The sequence below is a fragment of the Castor canadensis genome, chromosome 4 (assembly GCF_047511655.1).
Source record: "Castor canadensis chromosome 4, mCasCan1.hap1v2, whole genome shotgun sequence".
NCBI lineage: Eukaryota > Metazoa > Chordata > Mammalia > Rodentia > Castoridae > Castor > Castor canadensis.
This window is the reverse complement of record NC_133389.1, coordinates 106,850,216-106,871,851: the sequence shown is the minus strand read 5'-3', so window position 1 is coordinate 106,871,851 and position 21,636 is coordinate 106,850,216. Positions and strand designations below refer to the sequence as shown.

The 21,636-nt window shown below is 37.3% G+C and overlaps 1 protein-coding gene across 45 annotated transcripts in view; it reads left to right on the top strand.

Annotated features, from left to right (window-relative positions):
• The window catches only part of Neb (nebulin), a 202,863-nt gene that overhangs the window by 75,423 nt on the left and 105,804 nt on the right, over window positions 1-21,636 (top strand). For 44 of the 45 annotated variants that reach the window (XM_074070748.1, XM_074070741.1, XM_074070777.1 and 41 more), the window contains 12 exons: window positions 187-390; window positions 840-944; window positions 3,417-3,524; window positions 5,204-5,515; window positions 9,187-9,390; window positions 9,702-9,806; window positions 11,189-11,296; window positions 12,769-13,080; window positions 13,350-13,553; window positions 14,387-14,491; window positions 20,028-20,135; window positions 21,194-21,505. In XM_074070748.1, the coding sequence (XP_073926849.1) occupies window positions 187-390; window positions 840-944; window positions 3,417-3,524; window positions 5,204-5,515; window positions 9,187-9,390; window positions 9,702-9,806; window positions 11,189-11,296; window positions 12,769-13,080; window positions 13,350-13,553; window positions 14,387-14,491; window positions 20,028-20,135; window positions 21,194-21,505 (2,187 nt within the window). The remainder of the gene's footprint in view (window positions 1-186; window positions 391-839; window positions 945-3,416; window positions 3,525-5,203; window positions 5,516-9,186; window positions 9,391-9,701; window positions 9,807-11,188; window positions 11,297-12,768; window positions 13,081-13,349; window positions 13,554-14,386; window positions 14,492-20,027; window positions 20,136-21,193; window positions 21,506-21,636) is intronic. The other variant, XM_074070778.1, reaches the window with a different exon arrangement.

Genomic DNA, 21,636 nt, shown 5'->3' with positions numbered 1-21,636 from the left:
AGCATGCCTACCTTCCTTATCACTGTTAGTCCTTTATCTGTCCAGACAAAATGGAGCATTGCCTGAATCCTACCTGCTTACCAAACTATATTTTAAAGAGTGCTTTTGATTGATTTTTTTTGTCCTTTGAATGAAAATGCATTCCAAATGAAGGAATAAATATTTATCTACTCTTTGTGTTAACAGAATTTATACAAGTCAGATCTCCAATGGTTGAGAGGCATTGGCTGGGTGCCCATTGGCTCTTTAGAGGTGGAAAAATGCAAAAAAGCAACTGAAATTTTGAGTGACAAAATCTATCGTCAGCCTCCAGAGAAATTCAAATTTACCAGTGTGACTGATTCTCTGGAACAAGTGTTGGCCAAGAATAATGCTATCACTATGAACAAGGTGAGGGGTCAAAAGTTAGAGAACCAAGGTGAGGTTCCTGAACTGAATCAAAGAAAATGAAATGTAACTGAGAGCAGCAGACAAGAGAAACAAAGACATCTGTCCTATATCTATTTCATCTATCTTTCTCTCTATTTCTAATCTATAATATTGCCTATCATCTATCTGATATGTCATTTATACTTTAATATTTATTTAATGATTTTGATAAAATGGTGTTTTATTGTAAAAGTCTTTGCGTAAAAAGTACTTTTACTTTTCTTGCAATTATTAACATTTTCAGATTATCAGGAGACATAAATTTTTCCACTATAAACTAATTACTTAAAATGTATATAAAATTCCATAACCTTGCTTTTTTTTATTTACAAAATTCTCATGGTTCTGAATTTCCTATTAAATATACCCTGCATTTTTTCCCTGATGTATTTATATGTTTTCTTTGATAGCGTTTGTACACAGAAGCTTGGGACAAAGACAAGACTCAGGTCCACATAATGCCAGACACACCAGAAATTATGTTGGCAAGAATGAATAAAATCAACTACAGTGAGGTGAGTGCAAATACCAGTTCCTGGACACGTGTACACTTTTTTTATATCAATTGATCTATTGCATGGGTCATAATACTAAATGGCAGCTTTATACAGAATTTTTTTTCTTGCTTCATGTAAATAGCAACTTTTTCATTTCTCAATCACCATCATAAATGTTAAGTCTTAATAGAAATTATCATTTAGGGAGTATGAATTATAAGGATTAATGATTTCAGCTGTAACCGTAAGATTTCTTTCATTAATTTTTGAATAGTAATCTACCAAATATATATGTATCTCCTCTTAATGCTAAAGCAAAGCATTAGTAAATTTGTTTTCTATGTATGATATATTGTTCTTAAGCTGTAGTTCAGGGTCAACATTTAAGATTTTTAATGTATAAGATTAAGGTCAAGGACTAAAATCACAGTACCACCAAATAACACACATACAGATGACAGACAAGAGGCCAGCCTCCATTCCATACAAGAGCTCCCTCTCAACAGGTTATTTTGTCTTTGCTTACATGACAAGAAGCCTTTCTCATAAATCAGTCCATTTGTCCTGGAAAATTCCATTAGAAAGTGCTTCTCATGTATTATGTCACAATATTTCTCTCTGTAAATCCAAAAGTCCTCTGGAGCTAGCAGAACCAGTATACCCACTCACGGAGATGGAGTTAGCCCCAGGAGTCCTCCCCTGAAACCCTACACAGGTTCTCTTTATAATCGAAACACCCCAAATTCCTAGGCATCCCTCATGTGACATCCCTGGTAAAATGCATCTGAGAACTGAACAAAGTACTATGAGTAAAGAATGATCAGTTTAGAATACAGTGAGCAATCACATCTGACCTTCATTTCTGGACCCTGTGCTCCCAGGGGGTACTGGCTGCTATGTTGCTGCTAGTGCATGTAAACTTGGGACAACTTAAACTCCAAAATGTTTTGCTAAAGCTAGGTTTCCTCATGCCCACATTTTTGCATTTGGTAACTTAAATCTCAGCTCAAAGGAGACATTTATCTCTATGCAATTTCTTCTTAGATTGAAGGTGTGGGCTTAAATTTGTAGTGACTTTGTGCATCTAATTCTGTCAGCTGCTGTATTTTTTTGTTTTTTTTTTTTTCCTCCTGGCTTTGTTAACAACAGCAAGTAAAGAATTGTTTCTCTGGCAGCATAGAAAAACAGAATATTATTCTTCTGCAGGATATAACTTTGAGAATTTCAATAGAATAGCTACTAGTTTAAGTGCAGAGTGTAATTGGGGGTGCAGAGTGTACTTTTTGTGCTTGTGTAACCAGCTCTTGTCACCAAAAACTAAAGACAGAAAGCCCTATTCTCAAACTAGAAAGGGCAGAATTTTTAGCCACATGTTTGGTATAAGTCCTTATTGTTACAAGAAAGCCTACATTACATATGCAGGGATTTCAGGAGATGAGGAACCCCTCTAACTCAATGCTTAGCATTTCTAGAATTTACAGCTGTGTTTGCTGGAAAAGCTCAGAGACACTAGTAGGGCTGCTAGTTGAGTCAGGCCCAGGGAAAATGCCCTTTTCTAAGTGTATAACCTGTTTGCTCTCCTTCCTCTATTTTTTCTCCATCAACTTGGTTCAACTTCTTTGTGTTTCCATCTCATTTAGAACAGGAAGATACAATGCAAATTTATTATGTTCTACATTTCCTCAAAGATTCTTCTTATTTCCTATTGAATTAAGCATCAAATTTTATGTTGGCTTTAGGTGTACACTGTGCAACTCCAGATTCTTTTCAGTCAAATCCTGGCACTTCTCTCTGAGGCTTCATCCCACTCCACCAACACTCGAGCACATTCTCTCCCATGTGCATTATTGATGAGGTTCTGGATTCCCTTGGCTGCCATCTTGATCTATAGAAATCTGACTCATCACAAAGGTCCAGCTCAAGGGTCACCACTCTGCAGGACCTTCCCTGATTCTTAGTTCATAATAAGTGACCATTTCTTTAGCTCTTTTTTATTAATGTGTTTAAATCACCTCTTGTGGTTTTGACTTCTCACTAGTTGGTTCCACAGATTATCACTCTCTCATCACTTCTCTCAGAAACCTTAAAGCTGAGAGAGTCCTCATCTTCATCTTGGATTTCCAAGTACCCAGAACATTCACAGGCACAAAGCTAATACAGCATATACAGATTTGAATTCAGTGCCATGAGCAGCAGTGCATCTGCCTTTTAGTACTTAGGCCTGTGAGTTTCAGTGTGAATTTTCCAGGAATGCAATATATTTACATCGTATTATATGTGGGTAGTGAATTCAGCATAAGTTTTTGAATAAAAATCAGATGCAGCACAGTTTTAATTTTAGCAAAGCTGCAGAGGACGTGGAACTCCCAACAATAACATTGTCTGTGAAGAATTCTGTGAATTCTTGAAATTCTGTACCATTTTTGGATATGAATGTCAACATCTAACTGATTGTTTTCTTCGTCTTCCTTTTTGTTGGCCCATATTTAGAGCCTGTATAAACTTGCCAATGAAGAAGCAAAGAAGAAAGGCTATGACTTGCGAAGCGATGCCATTCCCATTGTGGCGGCCAAGGCCTCCAGAGATATCGCCAGTGATGTGAGTTCGCAATGCTTGTCAATCTCATGTGGCATTTTCACTGAACTAAATTTTTTTTTTTTTTTTGTGGTACTGGTGATTGAACTCAGGGCCTGGCCCTTGCTATGCAAACACTATACCACTTGAGTCACATCCTCAGCCCATGAACTAAATATTTACAAAGAAGTTTCCTGTACCTTTGGAAATATATCCTGATATATTTGTGTGGGATTTTTCAGAAACCTGGTTTGGGGAGAAATGGAAAATTTGATGTTTACAAAAGGGGCTTTAACCTCAGTGTCTTCGGTAAGAACTGGTTCACCAAGAAGAAAGATCCATTCAAGGATAGAATGCTAGAGTGCAGCTGCAGGGAAGGAGGTGCCTACATGAAAATGACCAGTTGGGCTTACAGTGTAATTCATAAACCTAAGTTCTCCCAGTGACAATCAGGGCCTGGCTTTATCTGGCATTTTAAGATATAATATTTGAAAAATGTATATGATGAGTTGGTATTATAATTCACCCTTGTAAGATTATGAAGAGAAAGCAGTTGATCAGCTTCAGATGATGGCTACTTAGCAGTAGCTCCTGGCTGTGCAATGAGACCCCAGAGTAAAACTAGCATGTTTTCCTGGTGCCTCAAGGTTGTTAAAGAATAGACCACTGCTCTACATCAAGGTCGACTAACCAGAAATATGATGCTATGCTGTCCTTTATATTGGAATATCAGATTAGTGACTCACTTTTGTTTACAAATGCTAGCCCCCACCTCACCAGCAAATGGATTTATGTCAATAATAATCAACGATGAAATAATAATAAATCAAGAAGTGTTCAGAACTCTGCAGTAAGAGCATTATACTACATAATTACGTGAATCCATAGTCATTCATCATCCCCATTTGTGAATTGTTTAAGCAACTTGGCTAAAATCAAAGTCTTAGTGGGTGGGGTTGGGTCTCCAGACAAGCTCAATCCTTTTCACAGTGCCATGTCCCCTCCTACTGATTCATCTATATTTTCTAACTCGATTGGTTTTGAAACCAGAAGCATGTATGTGGACTAGTTGGGTTAGATTCCTGGATCAAGTCACTGGGCATGAAATAATAAAACACTGTTGGCCCATGTGAAACTAGCACCCACGATCTTATTAGGATCATGCTATAACCTACCTGGTTGCTATGTCAGCTTTACTAATCAGTTTTTAAAATGATGCCAAAAATTTGCTGCTGCATGCATGAATCCAACATGAAATAATGAGTTCTCTGTCACTACCCTAGGCAGCACTTGAGCCTGAGTGCTTCATGTTCACACAAACCAGCCACTCACTTTACAGCTTACTAAACACATGTGCTGCCAACTTCCTTCCTTTCCTGACATGCTTCCCACATACAAGACTCCGTTCTCCAGCTTCCATGGTTAAAATGGCCTCTCCCTGACTTCCACAAGTGAACTCTCCCCCATTCGTGTGCTTCCTGCCTCCAGAACCACTCCTTATTACCAGGCCACAGGTGATTTTGAGCATGTACCACAATTACATAAATTTCATCTACTTTACCAGATCTATAGGCTTTCAGGGTAAAGGCCAGGGTATTGACTGGTATTGGTGCTTATCAGTGAAAGTCAGTTAAACTACAGTGAAGTGAGAAGACTTTGTACAGAGTGTGCCTTTAAGCCTGACTTGTGAATTTTCATTTCAGTACAAATACAAAGATGGCTACCGCAAGCAACTGGGCCACCACATTGGAGCCCGGAATATTGAAGATGACCCCAAGATGGTGTGGTCCATGCACGTGGCCAAGATCCAGAGTGACAGGGAGTACAAGAAGGACTTTGAGAAATGGAAGACCAAGTTCAGCAGCCCTGTGGACATGCTGGGGGTGGTGCTGGCCAAGAAGTGCCAGACCTTAGTCAGTGACATAGACTACAAGAACTACCTGCACCAGTGGACGTGCCTGCCGGACCAGAATGATGTCACCCATGCTCGCCAGGCCTATGACCTCCAGAGCGATGTGAGTACAGCATCTATAATAGAGCTATGTGTAAAAATACTTTAAACTATGTAAAAGCTCTCCTTTATATTCAGCTGTTGGCCTGTTCAAACACATATTAATTAGTCAGTAAATGAGATTTGAGTCAGTTTCAGGTCCTTTTCTTTTGCTTTATTATTAATACATTGGTGGTCCTTTTTAAGGAAACAAAGTTACTAGGCTTTACTCAATCTTAATAAAGACAAAACTAGAATCAAGCAATGTGAGTGTTCAGCATCCACCAGAGGGAGACATTTTCTTTTTCCCTTGAAGGGGAAATACAATAACAAATTTTTATTTAAAAACTACTCTGAAATTTGTTGTTGGCTTTCTTGCCAAATGAAGGAGAGTGTAGTTATTAGAACACTAAATGACAGCTACAACACTGTCTATTATTCCTTGATAATTAAGAAAAACCTCCTCTATGTCTGTAAGCGATTGGTTTTGCTGACACCTGGTCCTTTAGTTCTCTTCATGGAGGGACTACACTTCACGCCTATTGGAAGCAGATGTACCATCTCAAATCCAGGTGTAAAAAGCACTCTTCCTTCACATTGTGTTTTGTAAACATTTGGAGAAATTATTAAGCATTAGGGAGCGTTGGAGAATAGACAAATTCACAATAATTTACATTAATTGACTGTTCTACAAACAGCCAATGTATGTTTTTGGGTGGCATACAGCCCACCCAAAAAACTCCCACATCTGGTCTGTAGCTTTCCACATGCAGAGCTGTGTGCCTTGCAATTGTCTCCAAGAAAGGGAGGTTTGCCTTTACATGAAAGGTGAATTAAAAGGGCTGATTGTCATCCATCAAGTGACCACATTGACAGACTGCCTGCCATCTGTCTTTCTAGTTCCTTGTCTGGATTGCTTTCTTCCCAGTGTGTTGGTCTTAATAATACAGGAGGCATTTAAAAGTTAAAATATACTCCAGAGGTATGAAATGCTACTGTTTTCATTCTTGCTGCTGTTCTTTGGGGTGCAATAACCAGCACAGGACAGTTCCACTAGGCTTTTTGTCTGCAAAATGCTAGTTTACATTTTCCATTCTGTTGTGGAGACTGATGAAACTCTTCCAGTGAGCTGATCAGAGGTCCGACATAATTGTTGTGGAATAGTTACAAATACTTAAGGGGTATGTAAAAATTTTAACATAAAAATTACTAAAGTGGGAAAGACATGGCAAGATGATTCTGGAAAGAAGTCCATTCTTCCCTATACTGAGAACTTGGTGAGGGAGGAACTGGGACCCTGAACCAAAGCCATGGTCACTTATTGCCCTGAATCTTGGACAGTATTATACCTGCCACATTATTATTATATGTCACTTTAACTTCTCTGCCTCTTTATTTATTTTTGCAGTACTGGTGTTTGAAAGATATTTTGATATATAAGACAAAGTACATAGAAGGAATGATTCACGTCAACCCAACCACCAAAAAACCCCACTCCTGCTTGCATAATTTATCTGTCCACATTGTTTCCTGTTCTGTCTTTTCTTTTAATCATATGTTAGTAACATTCCTACATGTCATTAATATTCTTAGAAAGTGAAGCCTTAACAGCTGCAGTGTTTTATTTGGCTAGGCCTAAAATTGATTTATTGATAGCTTGTTTTGTTGGACACGTATGGCCTCTCTCACTCTGTTGGTGTTCTTCCCTGTGCAGGTGGACGTTATATTATAATAAAATTCATTGAACTGACAGACAGATGTTAGTTGGTATCACACCCCTCCTTAACAAGCTGAAATATTTGACAACTTTTTATTATGGCTAGGAGATGTTTCTGGGTCCTTTTTTTTTTAATTTTAATTTTTTTATTATTCATATGTGCATACAATGCTTGGGTTATTTCTCCCCCCTGCCCCCACCCCCTCCCTTACCACCCACTCCTCCCCCTCCCTCTCCCCTCCACCACCTCGATACCCGGCAGAAACTATTTTGCCCTTATCTCTAATTTTGTTGAAGAGAGAATATAAGCAATAATAGGAAGGAACAAGGGTTTTTGCTAGTTGAGATAAGGATAACTATACAGGGAGTTGACTCACATTAATTTCCTGTGCGTGGGTGTTACCTTCTAGGTTAATTCTTTTTGATCTAACCTTTTCTCTAGTTCCTGGTCCCCTTCTCCTATTGGCCTCAGTTGCTTTTAAGGTATCTGCGTTAGTTTCTCTGCGTTGAGGGCAACAAATGCTAGCTAATTTTTTGGGTGTCTTACCTATCCTCATATCTCCCTTGTATGCACTCACTTTTATCTTGTGCTCAAAGTTCAATCCCCTTGTTGTGTTTGCCCTTGATCTAATGTCCACATATGAGGGAGAACATACGATTTTTGGTCTTTTGGGCCAAGCTAACCTCACTCAGCATGATGTTCTCCAATTCTATCCATTTACCAGCTAATGATAACATTTCATTCTTCTTCATGGCTGCATAAAATTCCATTGTGTATAGATACCACATTTTCTTAATTCATTTGTCAGTGGTGGGGCATCTTGGCTGTTTGCATAACTTGGCTATTGTGAATAGTGCTACAATAAACATGGGTGTGCAGGTGCCTCTGGAGTAACCTGTGTCACAGTCTTTTGGGTATATCCCCAAGAGTGGTAGTACTGGATCAATGTTTAGCTTTTTAAGTAGCCTCCAAATATTTTTCCAGAGTGGTTGTACTAGTTTACATTCCCACCAACAGTGTAAGAGGGTTCCTTTTTCCCCGAATCCTCGTCAACACCTGTTGGTGGTGGTGTTGCTGATGATGGCTATTCTAACAGGGGTGAGGTGGAATCTTAGTGTGGTTTTAATTTGCACTTCCTTTATTGCTAGAGATGGTGAGCATTTTTTCATGTATTTTTTGGCCATTTGAATTTCTTTTGAGAAAGTTCTGTTTAGTTCACTTGCCCATTTCTTTATTGGTTCATTAATTTCGGGAGAATTTAGTTTTTTAAGTTCCCTATATATTCTGGTTATCTGTCTTTTGTCTGATGTGTAGCTGGCAAATATTTTCTCCCACTCTGTGGGTGTTCTCTTCAGTTTAGAGACCATTTCTTTTTTTTTTTTTCATCTCTACTTCAGCTTTATTTTATTTTTTTTTTATTTTTTTTTTTTCATTTTTCTTTTATTATTCATATGTGCATACAAGGCTTGGTTTATTTCTCCCCCCTGCCCCCACCCCCTCCCTTACCACCCACTCCACCCCCTCCCGCTCCCCCCCTCAATACCCAGCAGAAACTATTTTGCCCTTATCTCTAATTTTGTTGTAGAGAGAGTATAAGCAATAATAGGAAGGAACAAGGGGTTTTGCTGGTTGAGATAAAGATAGCTATACAGGGCATTGACTCACATTGATTTCCTGTGCGTGGGTGTTACCTTCTAGGTTAATTCTTTTTGATCTAACCTTTTCTCTAGTACCTGGTCCCCTTTTCCTATTGGCCTCAGTTGCTTTAAGGTATCTGCTTTAGTTTCTCTGCATTAAGGAGCAGAAGCTTTTTAGTTTTATGAGGCTCTGGGTCATAGTCCCTGTTCAAGTCTGCTAATATAGTAAGCTTATTCTCTATGAAAGGAAAATGGAACCACACTTTATTGTCAATGCTATTTGTAACTTTACACTAAGTACTTTGGCCTTGATGAAATGTCTGCCTTTTTTCTCTCATCAGAACATTTACAAGTCTGATCTCCAGTGGTTGAGAGGCATTGGCTGGGTCCCCATTGGATCTGTGGATGTGGTCAAGTGCAAGAGAGCTGCAGAGATTCTGAGTGATAACATCTACCGCCAGCGTCCAGACAAGCTGAAGTTCACCAGCGTGACTGATTCCCTGGAACAGGTGCTGGCCAAGAACAATGCTCTCAACATGAACAAGGTGAGCCCCACCTGCCTCAAACTTCCCAAGCTGATATTGTACTTTCATGACAAAGTAGATTCAAAATTATCTGTGCAGTTGCAGGGTCACATTTACCTTTTAGATTACATGCTTGGAATCCTCTAAATCTTTATTTTTTTTTCCAGTTTTAACCTTAATAACTAGCAATATGACTCAAACCTCCAATGGAATGCCTTATATCCAAATGTGGCTTACTTTTTTTTAATTAGATCAATAACACTATTTTAATTTGACTTTTTGTGGTTCTTGTCTACAATGGTTTTCAATCAGCATTGTATTTTCTTTCATAGCGTTTATACACAGAGGCCTGGGACAAGGATAAGACTCAGATTCATATAATGCCTGATACACCAGAGATAATGTTAGCAAGACAGAACAAAATCAACTACAGTGAGGTAAGACCCAATTTTGTGTTGCTATACATACTTTAATGTCATTAACATAGATTGATACATTAATATATTATATATATCATTGTAGATTGTCATGATGATTGTGACTTTAATTCTCAGCCCATCCAACCTTTCATTTCTGGGTTTCAGAGGATTCTGCAGGCAAACTCAGGTCTCACTGTCTTTTCACATTATGGCTATTCCTACAGTGTCAGTGAGACTAAGTAATATTTTTGGCATTTCCAAGAGGTAGGATTGCCAGATAAAACTCTGGCCCATTATTTATACTAAAACATTCTTTGTTATTTACCTGCAATTCAAGTTCAACTGGATATGCTGTATTTTCACTTGCTAAATGTGGCAGCCCTACCAAAGTGGTTTCAATGTGCACCTCTTCCCCACATAGGTCCTGAATAAAATTGAAAAATAAAACAAAGGGGTAGAATTAGAAGTCACAATCTCACATTTTTGTCACTACTACAGTTAGGTAAAGGGCCTATCTGAGAGCCAAATAAGCCTACCAAGTAAATATCAGAATTAGATTTCTCTACCCAGGTATAGGCTGCACAGGAGCAAGGGATCTGCCCCGCCCCTCTTAGAGGTGAGGCCCTGCTTAGAGGGCACTTGGCTGGTACCTGGAGGAAGAAGGGGAGAGCTGAGCTGACCATACCCATTTCTCCCACTCCCACCAGCCAGATGAGTGAGCAAATCACTACACTCTCTAGGACAGAGAAGGTAAAGGGACAGAGACAGGTGAGAGGTAAAACACTTGGGCTTCTTTTATACCCAGGAAACCTCAGGTGTGGGAAAGAAATGCTCTCCATCAAAAACACTGTAATAACTGTTTATAAGTAAAATGAAATTTTATAGATACATGTTTTACTAATATAATCTAACCAAAATTTAGAATCTTAAAGTTGAGACTATAGTGAAATTAACTGTTTTAAATTATACTTTAGTTTTTTTTCTGATTTGTTTTTTAAACATTATAAAATGTTACATGATTGTCACAAAATTGTAAGTAATGAAGACATGAATAAAAGAATTTATATATAAATGAATGACTATTAAGCATATTCTACCATTTCTTTTTTACTTAGCAATATGTATGGATTGATGTTTTGTCTATATTACTAGATTATATTAATCTATAAATGATATGTCAATCTACAATGATATATACAATATATTAATGTGTCAATCTATGTTAAAACCCATTATTATATCTCATTCATTTCTAGCACTGTTAAGGTTTTTGCTTTTCACTATTGCCAGAAACTTAGATTGTTTCCACTTCCTGTCCTTTCAGAATTGTTATGTGTCACTTGATAATCTCCAGATTGTTGCAATCAAACCTTTTCCTTTAACTCCTTGACTTTCTTTAGAGTCTGTATAAACTCGCCAATGAAGAAGCCAAGCAGAAAGGCTATGACTTGCGAGTTGATGCCATTCCAATTGTGGCAGCCAAGGCCTCAAGAGATATCGCTAGTGACGTGAGTAGCAATATGCAGATATTTCTATGGACGGGGTGGAGAGACAGCAGGAAGATGCATCAGATGCCAGTTACAGCACGTTGATTGACTTGTTTTCCTAAAACAAATACTTTTTGTTTGCAAAGACCCATTTTTAACTCCGAAAGACTTTAATATCTAGGTTCCATGAGGGAGGAGTTTTCCTAACTTCATAGAAGTGACTCAGAATCTACAATTTTTCTTATCTATAATTATGAAAACTTTATCTTCATATTTTGAGCATGTAGCCCTCATAGCACTAAGGAAATACTAGAAGAAAAATAATTTGATAAAGACCTGCTATAGCACAGGCTAGGAAATTCTGCCTTTTCTCAAACCTGCTCTGTACTTTTGCAAATTCTTTGAAAATTACTTCAAGTGCTCCCTTTTGAGTTCTTTTTAAATGAAAATAGACAAAAACAACCAACCAATACAAAGAACTATGAACTGGGTTGTTTTTTTCTGCTGTTTCTGAAGGAAATGAGTCCCTTTTGGTAGAGACTTTAGACTGCTGTAAATATATATTAGGATTTCTTAGTAGTGCTGCCTAGAGAGAAAATACCCAGAGTCAGCCCTGATGACCGCTACCAACAAAATGTTCTCTTGCTCACTTCCAGTTCATTTTCTTACTTGAGGAATCCCACAATAACCTCAGCCAAATTTGATCACCAACAGAGCAGGGCATGAAAGGCAAAGATGGTTTAGTCTGTTTCAAGAGTTAAAGTGATCCAAAAGTCATCAGAGTTAGATTTGGGAGGGGCCCTACAAAGGTTGTATGGGGAGGAAAAAATATCTGCTCACCTCGTAACAACATTCTCAAAACTATCCATAAGATTCCTGGGTTAGTGATTCCACTGGCCCAAGATGAGGGAAAGACTGTACACAATGCTGATTAATCTTCAAAAACTGTTGTTGCCTTCATTTCTTTAAGGTCGAGCTATAGGACTATGTAGTTTGACCTCTCTTCCCACTAGACTATTGCTGTGATGTCTAATCAGAGTTTGGGACAAAAAGATAAGTTGATATCAGATTCCATTTCTCTGTAAGAATTAGCAATTTTTTTTTAAAGGTACGGGGTTTGAACTCAGGACTTTGCACTTGTTGAGGCAGGTACTCTACAGCTTGAGCCATACTTCCAGCCCTTTTTGCTCTAGTTGTTATGGAGATAGGATCTCACTTTTTTGCCCAGGCCAGCCTGGATCACAATCCTAATATAAGAATTAGGAGCCTGACCATTATGCCTGTTGGTTGAGATGGAGTCTCACAACTGTTTTGTCTGGGCTGGCCTCAAGCTGCAATCCTCCTGATTTTAGCTTCCAAAATAACTGAGATTACAGTCACTGGCACCTGACTAAGAATTAACAATTTGTTTAAAAAAACCAAAGTTTTAAGTTAATGAGACTCTTCACCTATTCTATTCGTTTTTATGTTCAAAATGTTCACTTTTATTTCAGTACAAATACAAAGATGGCTACCGTAAGCAACTGGGCCACCACATTGGAGCCCGGAATATTGAAGATGACCCCAAGATGGTGTGGTCCATGCACGTGGCCAAGATCCAGAGTGACAGGGAGTACAAGAAGGACTTTGAAAAGTGGAAGACCAAGTTCAGCAGCCCTGTGGACATGCTGGGGGTGGTGCAGGCCAAGAAGTGCCAGACCTTAGTCAGTGACATAGACTACAAGAACTACCTGCACCAGTGGACGTGCCTGCCGGACCAGAATGATGTCACCCATGCTCGCCAGGCCTATGACCTCCAGAGCGATGTGAGTGCCTGAGATTCATGGTAACCATGCTCATGTAGTAACATGTAGTAATACATAGACATGGTCTAGGATTAGACAGAACCCTCACAGGGTTTATGTGTATTATCTCTGTTCCTCGTTTTTGCAAGTAACCCTTACTTGTTTTTAAAAAGAAAACATAATACCATTAGACTAAATCCAATTTTGCCTTATTTTAAAAGATCTAGACATAATGTTTAATTTTCCAATTTTTTTTAAAAATTGTGTTGTGACATGTTTGATCTCATCAGAACATTTACAAGTCTGATCTCCAGTGGTTGAGAGGCATTGGCTGGGTCCCCATTGGATCTGTGGATGTGGTCAAGTGCAAGAGAGCTGCAGAGATTCTGAGTGATAACATCTACCGCCAGCGTCCAGACAAGCTGAAGTTCACCAGCGTGACTGATTCCCTGGAACAGGTGCTGGCCAAGAACAATGCTCTCAACATGAACAAGGTGAGCCCCCAATCTGGGGGAAAATAAAACAGGACCATACATTTGGAAGGAATACCTATGATGACATTAGTCTTTTCTGTTTCATCCAATTAACTTGCTATTCAATGTATAGTGACTTGGTTGAGTTCTCTAGGTAAGAATTTGGTAAATTCTACCAAATATGCAGGTAGAATTTCTGCTTTGTATCTTTTGTGTACTATCCAGTAAAAAATAGGATGGCTCTTTGGGGTTCAAATTGTTTGTAGTCTGTGAGCATTATCTATTATTTGGTATCAAGTTTGCTTGTTTTCTCGGTACCCATTTAGGTAAGCATAGAAAGAACAAGTTAGATGCTAATCTCCACATTAAATTCCCTACTAGCTATGGAGTGGCTCAAGTGGTAGAGTGCCTACCTAAATTCCCTACTAAAAGAAAATCTAGTAATGGTATATCCAGGTATACTTGCAGTTAATAAATAACAAACAATATCAAACAAACAAATCCATAGGAAGGATTGTTAATATAACCACAACACACGTGTGAATATTTATATACGCTTAGAAAATACTTGCTTTTAATTTAATGCAGGTATGGATAAACTAATAGGGTGTGTGTGTGTGTGTTTGGCTGATTATATCTTTTTTCTTTTCATATATTAGTATATAAATGTATATAAGTATATTTAGTTACAATAAATATCCTATAAAACCAAAGATGTTAGAAAGAATGTGAACAAACAGTACACAGTATGATGGCAGGGAGGCTGGCTCTCAGTTTTGTCACGATCTCCTCATTGAAAGTTCTTGTTTACAGAATACTTTGTTCTGATTCAATAACTTTTTTATCCTTCACAGCGCTTATACACGGAAGCCTGGGACAAAGACAAGGCCCAAATCCATATTATGCCTGATACACCTGAAATTATGTTGGCAAGACAAAATAAAATAAACTACAGTGAGGTAAGAGCATCTGTTTTCTTTCCTTCATCTGGACACATTGAGTTGCTGATGTAGGAATGCCAAAATTACAAATTTAAATCATCAAGTTGACCAACAGCTTAGCTTTATTTTTATTATACAGGTACTACATTTATGTTTGTGATATTTTACATCTATAAAAAAAATAGGAAAGATATCTCAGGAATGACAGTGACATGAATATCAAGAATCAATTCCAGTACTTTTTTAAATTTTGAAATGTGAATGTAAACAAGTAACACTTTTGAACATAAAACCATGTTTAGCTTTGTTTTTATGCTCATTAGCTTACCTTGAATGTATATATCATTATATTAAAAAATAGAAAGCTAAATAAACACAAAAATGTCTCCACGTTAGGAAGGAAAAAACCCATACAGTCAAGTATTAATAATTGAAACGTAATGCTAATTAAAGATAATTATTGCTGTCTATCAAATTAGAATTTGTTTAAAAATTTATTCAGTGTTTGTTTTTTTTGGTTACCTCCTCTATAAAATGGATAAAAATCCCTATTTTGTATTTGTTTTTGTTTTCTTAGCTTTATTTTATTTTTTTTTATTCATATGTGCATACAATGTTTAGGTCATTTCTCCCCCCTTCCCTCACCCTCTCCATAACTCCCCCCCCACCTCCTCCCTCTCCACCCCATCCCCTCGCTACTTGGCAGAAACTATTTTGCCCTTATCTCTAATTTTGTTGAAGAGTGAGTATAAGCAATAATAGGAAGGACCAAGAAAATCCCTATTTTGAAAAAAAATTTGTTCTTGGGGTATGGTTCAAGTGGTGGAGTCCCTGCCCACAAGAGTGAGACTCTAAGTTCAAATCCCAATACCAAAAAGAAGTTAAAAATTTTGGTGATGACTAATTAGATAAAATATATAATATGCCTAGTTGCTTCCTAAACTTAAATTTACCCTCAAGTCACCATGAAAGTTAGATTTATTTAATAGTCTTAAAATACCTTGAGGTTTATTAACAAGAACTGAGATGAGAATTTTAAATTCCCCCTCTTCAACATTGCCCAAGGACAGTAAAATACATGCTTTTATCAACTACTCCAACCTTGCTAAACTTGTCATCCAAGTTTATTAGGTAAATGAGAATCTAAGAAAAAAATTAAAATGTTTGCAGTCTAAAAATCCTGCTTCATAAATAGCTTCTTGCTCAATTGCTCTTACTCAAGTAAAGAATTTATCTGTTGATTCAAAAACCCTGATGACTTACATTTTTATGTATCTTCATTCAAATTAAATTTAAAAAGAGGGCAGAAGTTTCCTTGGCTTGACAACACTGGAAAATTTAAGCATGCATTCTCAATATTTGATCAAGTTTATTATTTCACCTCTATTAATTACTTTTGTTATAGTAACGTAGACCTGAAGAGATGGCACAGTTATATCAAATAACCATGATAAATAAAATAAAGCAGACACGATTGTGTTTTCGCCAGCATCATAGGACAGATACAAGGACAAGACTGGTCACTGTATCTGATTGGCTTTGCCTTAAGTCTCTTTTGAATGAATAATTTTCTCTTCCACAGAACTTCTGTTAGCATATGCAGTGAGGTTTGGTTTGACCTAAAGCAATGGAGTTACCTTCTATCAACATTGTAACGGAGTTCCTAAGCCTTTCCTTTTTGCTTACCTGAGGTGACTTGTAGGTTTTCTTTTCAGACTGTTGAGAGAGGATTTTGTGCTATTTTTTTATTCTAAAAATTTCAGTTGAACTTTCTTTAAAATTGCATTATGTTAATTCCCTAAGAACTACATTCTGAAGATTAGGTTTCAAAATTGCCCACTTAAATTAATTCTTAAACCATTACCAATCAATGGTACCTTCATCCAATACTTCACTCCATAAATGTAAAATAAACAAAAATCTCCTTTTTTTTTCTTTTGGATTCTCATTTAATTCTTCTAGTTCTCTTGGGTAAGTAACATATGAAGTAAACTTTATAATTTAGCCTTAAAGATAATGAAAAATGTTGTGTTTGAAGCACTGTGCCTTTTTCAAATGTTGGAAAAATTAAAGAAATTAAAGAAATTTGGCCAAAGATATGATTCTAGCACATTTTTTCCCACTTACACTTTGAAGAGATATTGGGCATTTATCCTTCAATAGTAAAATATAATAGATGAAGTATTTGATCTTCCAGTTATAAAAGAAATGTGTAGAAATTTTTAAGAAGTAGAAACCCTCTGGATTTTATCTCAAAGACATTAACATCTCTTTAGGACTCTTAACTCATTTAAATATTAATGTATCTGCACCATATTCCAAGTTCAGATATTAGCCCAGTGTTCTTTTTTATTTTTTTATTTTTTTATTTTTTTTTCATTTTTCTTTTATTATTCATATGTGCATACAAGGCTTGGTTCATTTCTCCCCCCTGCCCCCACCCCCTCCCTTACCACCCACTCCCCCCCTCCATCTCCCCCCCTCAATACCCAGCAGAAACTATTTTGCCCTTATTTCTAATTTTGTTGTAGAGAGAGTATAAGCAATAAAAGGAAGGAACAAGGGTTTTTGCTGGTAGCCCAGTGTTCTTAATTTAATCTAATTTGAAAATGGGGCATAACAATGAAAAATTTTGCTATAATTGTTTCTGCCATACTTTTATTTTTTTTTTATTTTTATTTTTTTCATTTTTCTTTTATTATTTATATGTGCATACAAGGCTTGGTTCATTTCTCCCCCCTGCCCCCACCCCCTCCCTTACCACCCACTCCACCCCCTCCCGCTCCCCCCCTCAATACCCAGCAGAAACTATTTTGCCCTTATCTCTTATTTTGTTGTAGAGAGAGTATAAGCAATAATAGGAAGGAACAAGGGGTTTTGCTGGTTGAGATAAGGATAGCTATACAGGGCATTGACTCACATTGATTTCCTGTGCGTGGGTGTTACCTTCTAGGTTAATTCTTTTTGATCTAACCTTTTCTCTAGTTCCTGGTCCCCTTTTCCTATTTCTGCCATACTTTTAAAGAATTTTCCTTTGTTTAAGATTTTGTCTTTACACAGTCTCAATAATGAAAAGTACACTAAATAATACAAAAGAGAAAGGATAGAGCCCTGAAGAATTTTGGATCATTGCTTTTCCTTTAAACCATAAGCGATTTCTAAATATTTTTCTAGAATCATCCACTGGTATTGAATCTGTTCAGAAACAGGGTCTCTTTCTTTCCTGGTGCTTTTAAAACCTGCACTCAGCTATGGGTGAGGAAAGACCTAGACAATTCTTGATCCCCAATAATCAATGAGTGGGGAGGGGTTTGGCTCATTCCTGCGCCAGGGTGTATATAATCTGCCATATTTGCAATTGAAAAGAAGACTCAGAGAAAGAGAAGAGTGTTCAGTCTGAAATACAATATTAACTCATAAAAAATAAATCTCTAAATAGAGGAAAGGAGAAACAAAATGAAGATAAAATGATTCAGTTGTAGATTGATTGAGTGTAGAGATGAGCTGCCTTCAAGACTCAGCCATCTTTGAGTTTCACAAAAGCTTTCCAAGAGATCATACCAGCCCTGACCATGTGAACCAAATTAGTTAATGTAACTTCAACCTCCCTACATGCCCTCTGAGGCATGTCCTTTAAGGGTGGTCCGTCCCCTTCCACAGCCACTTTTCTGTCACTCTCAGTAAGATTAAAGGTGAGAAGAAAAACTAGACCAAAAATTTGACTTATATTCTTTGCTGATGACAATTATTTCAATTGTTGAAATTTTTGAATAATCACTGTGTATTAGACAATAATATTGTATTAATAGCATGTTTCCAGAATTTGATAAATATATGGGGTTATGTAAAACTAATATTAGGAGATACACTGTGAAGCATTGAGAGGTAATGTTCATGATGATTATAATTTTCTCTTAATTGGTTCAACAGTGAAAATAATAAGGAAAGTGAAATATAATACATAAAGACATAGAGAATGCAAATATGGCGAATATGAGAATAAATGGTACATTGGGTAGTCATTGTACCATATCTTGCAATTTTTCTGTAGATTCAAAACATTTTTGAATAAGGAAAATACACATTTTAAAATATCCAAATATACATTAAAATATTTGACTAAGAATGATTACATAAAGATTTTATTTTTAAAAGAAAAAAGACACATCTGTCCCAATAGTTATTATGATGTATGTCTGAGAGTATTAAAAGAAATCCTGCCAAATAGTAATTCAGTTCCTGAGTGCCCATCAAAATCTTTTTCATCCCAGGCACCATAAGCTCCTGTAAGTCACAAAAATCTCAAGAGAGCCAATAAGTGTTTTTATTTCATGTTTAAAAATTGCTTTATCAAAATATATTTTCCCAGGTATGCTGGTGCATGCCTATAATATCAGCATTTGGGAGGCTGAGGCAAGAGGATCGTGAGTTACAGGCCAGCCTGGGGGTACATAGTGACACCTTGTATAAAACAAACTTTTTAAAGTTTATTTTGCTTTTTGTTTTGTTTTTGGTGGAACTGGAGTTTGAACTCAGGCCTTTGCACTTGCAAAGCAGGTGCTCTACCACTTGAGCCACACCTCCAGTCCATTTTGCTATGGTAATTTTGGACATGGAGTCTCATGAACTGTTTTACACATGCTGTCCTCAAACAGTGATCCTTCCAATCTCAGCCTCCCAAAGAGGTAGGACTATAGGTGTGAGCCATCAATGCCTGGCATATTTTGTTTTGATTTACTATCAATATTAGCAATTGTTTTAAATTGAATATTTTAAGAAGATACAGAATTGGTCAAAATTCTTAAAAACAAGTAGAGTTTTCAGAAAGCTTTAAAGAGCTAAAGCATATTGTCAATGATTAGTTAAATGCATAGTTTAGACTATGATCCTATGGCACCCCTGCATTTTGCCTTCTGCCTACATCTGACCTGTCAGAGAAACTGAACAGTGAAGGCTTCTCAATTCAAAGAAAACACAAATAAGTAGAATATTATTTTCGTGTTTTTAACTCAAATCTTTGGTACCTGCTATTCCCAATGTCTGTAACAATTTCCAGCAACTGGAAGCAATGACTAGGGAACAAATGTATATGAACAGAACAACTCAGCAGCAATTCATCCTTGCTTCAGCATTATTCTGAACATGGAGATGTCCCCATAGTGGATGTGTTATATGTTATTATATAACAATGTGGGCCGCTAGTTAAAATTGTACCTAATTCAAATTTAGAATTACGTAAATCAGTATTTCTTGGTTGTTTCATGAAAAGAGCAACTGCTAAAAAAATATAAATATATTAGAAAACTATTTATGTCTAAAATTTATAAGGATTCATGCAAGGAGAAGCTGGGATGTTAAAATTTGCTAAACACAAAATTTCCATTTAACTTAATAGCTTGGAAAAATAGAAAGTAAAAAAAAGTGGTTTTTTGTTTATTTGTTTTTGTTTAAGGCACGTGTATTTCCACATCCAAAGATAGCCTTCTTTTAACGATACTATAGTTTTAGAGTGAAAGTAAATTCTGCATCTAAAAACTACAACTTCTTTTTTCAGAGCCTCTATCGCCAGGCCATGGAAGAAGCCAAGAAAGAAGGCTATGACTTGAGAAGTGACGCCATTCCCATTGTGGCTGCCAAGGCCTCCAGGGATATTGCCAGTGATGTAAGAATTGATTCAGTCCTGATGTAGGAATACATCAGGAAGTCCCTTTAGTCATCACATACCATAATGCCCTATATTGTGTATGCAAATAAATTAAAACTTAGGTCAGAAGGTAACTTGCCCAAGTTCACAGGCCTCATAGTGTCAAAGTCTAGACTGGAGTGTGGTTCCTTTGACCTTTGTCTTTTGGTCTTTGCTTAATAGGAGTGTCATCTCACAGTTAGGTGGATGTATATTGACCTATTATAACCTCATAAGTTCTGTGTAGGACACATTCAAGGCAAAGATGCCAGAAAAGAATCAGGCTTAACCGAGTCCTTCCCCACAGCAAGGAGAGCATAGGATTGCAAAGTGGCTAAAAGTCTCCTTGCTGTGGGATCCGTAGGATCAACTTTTCTTTGCCCTGAAAATGAAGATACTAAATTCCTGAACATCTTAAAATATTTCATCCAACAGTAGAAACGTTGTCTGTTTTGTAGTTTAAAAAATTTTTTTTCATTGTGGCAAGAAAAGATAAAATTTGCCATCATAACTATTTTCAAGTGTACAGTTGTTCAGTTATCTTCACCTTTTTCCTATCGTTGTGCAACAGATTTCCAAAGGTGCAAAATTGAACCTCTATACTGAACTATCCTTCCTGGACTATATGTGAAGAGGAAACTATTTCTCAGCTTACTCTAGAAAACAATTTTAATGAGCCATGTAAACACATGCCCTGGTGTGCTCTCCAGTGGGCTCACTCATGTGAGGACTTTGGAGGCACTGTCACAACTTGTCACTATAACTGGGCTTTCCCTTCAAATGTGTATTTTTTATCACTTTTTTTGTAGGCATACAGTTCTCTGTCATATAGAAAGGAATTGTCATGGAGTTCTATAGAGCTGTGACAAACAGCACAACACTCTCTGCTTCAGGAGCAATGCCCCAATGAATGGCAACACTACAGCTCATTTGAGCAACCTCCTGATGTCTTAGGATAGTACAGAAAAGCATCCTCCAGAAAAACCAGCATGGAACAGCCCCAGTGCCTCCTCCTTATGTTTTGTTCTCCCTTTCAGTACAAATACAAAGAAGCCTATCGAAAGCAGTTGGGTCACCACATTGGCGCCCGAGCGATACATGATGACCCTAAGATAATGTGGTCTCTGCACATTGCCAAGGTGCAGAGTGACCGTGAGTACAAAAAAGAATTTGAGAAATACAAGACAAGGTACAGCAGCCCAGTGGACATGCTTGGTATTGTCTTGGCTAAGAAATGTCAGACCTTGGTCAGTGATGTGGACTACAGACATCATCTGCATGATTGGACCTGCCTGCCTGATCAGAATGATGTCATTCAGGCACGGAAAGCCTATGACCTGCAGAGTGACGTGAGTATCCCTAGTGCTGGCTCTGCATGGTGAAAGATAGAAACATGTCTGTGAGTTCTGATTGGTGCCAAGGGACTTGAATTTGTCTATTTCAAGTGATACACAATTGAGTGTCTGAAAGGAGGTTTCCA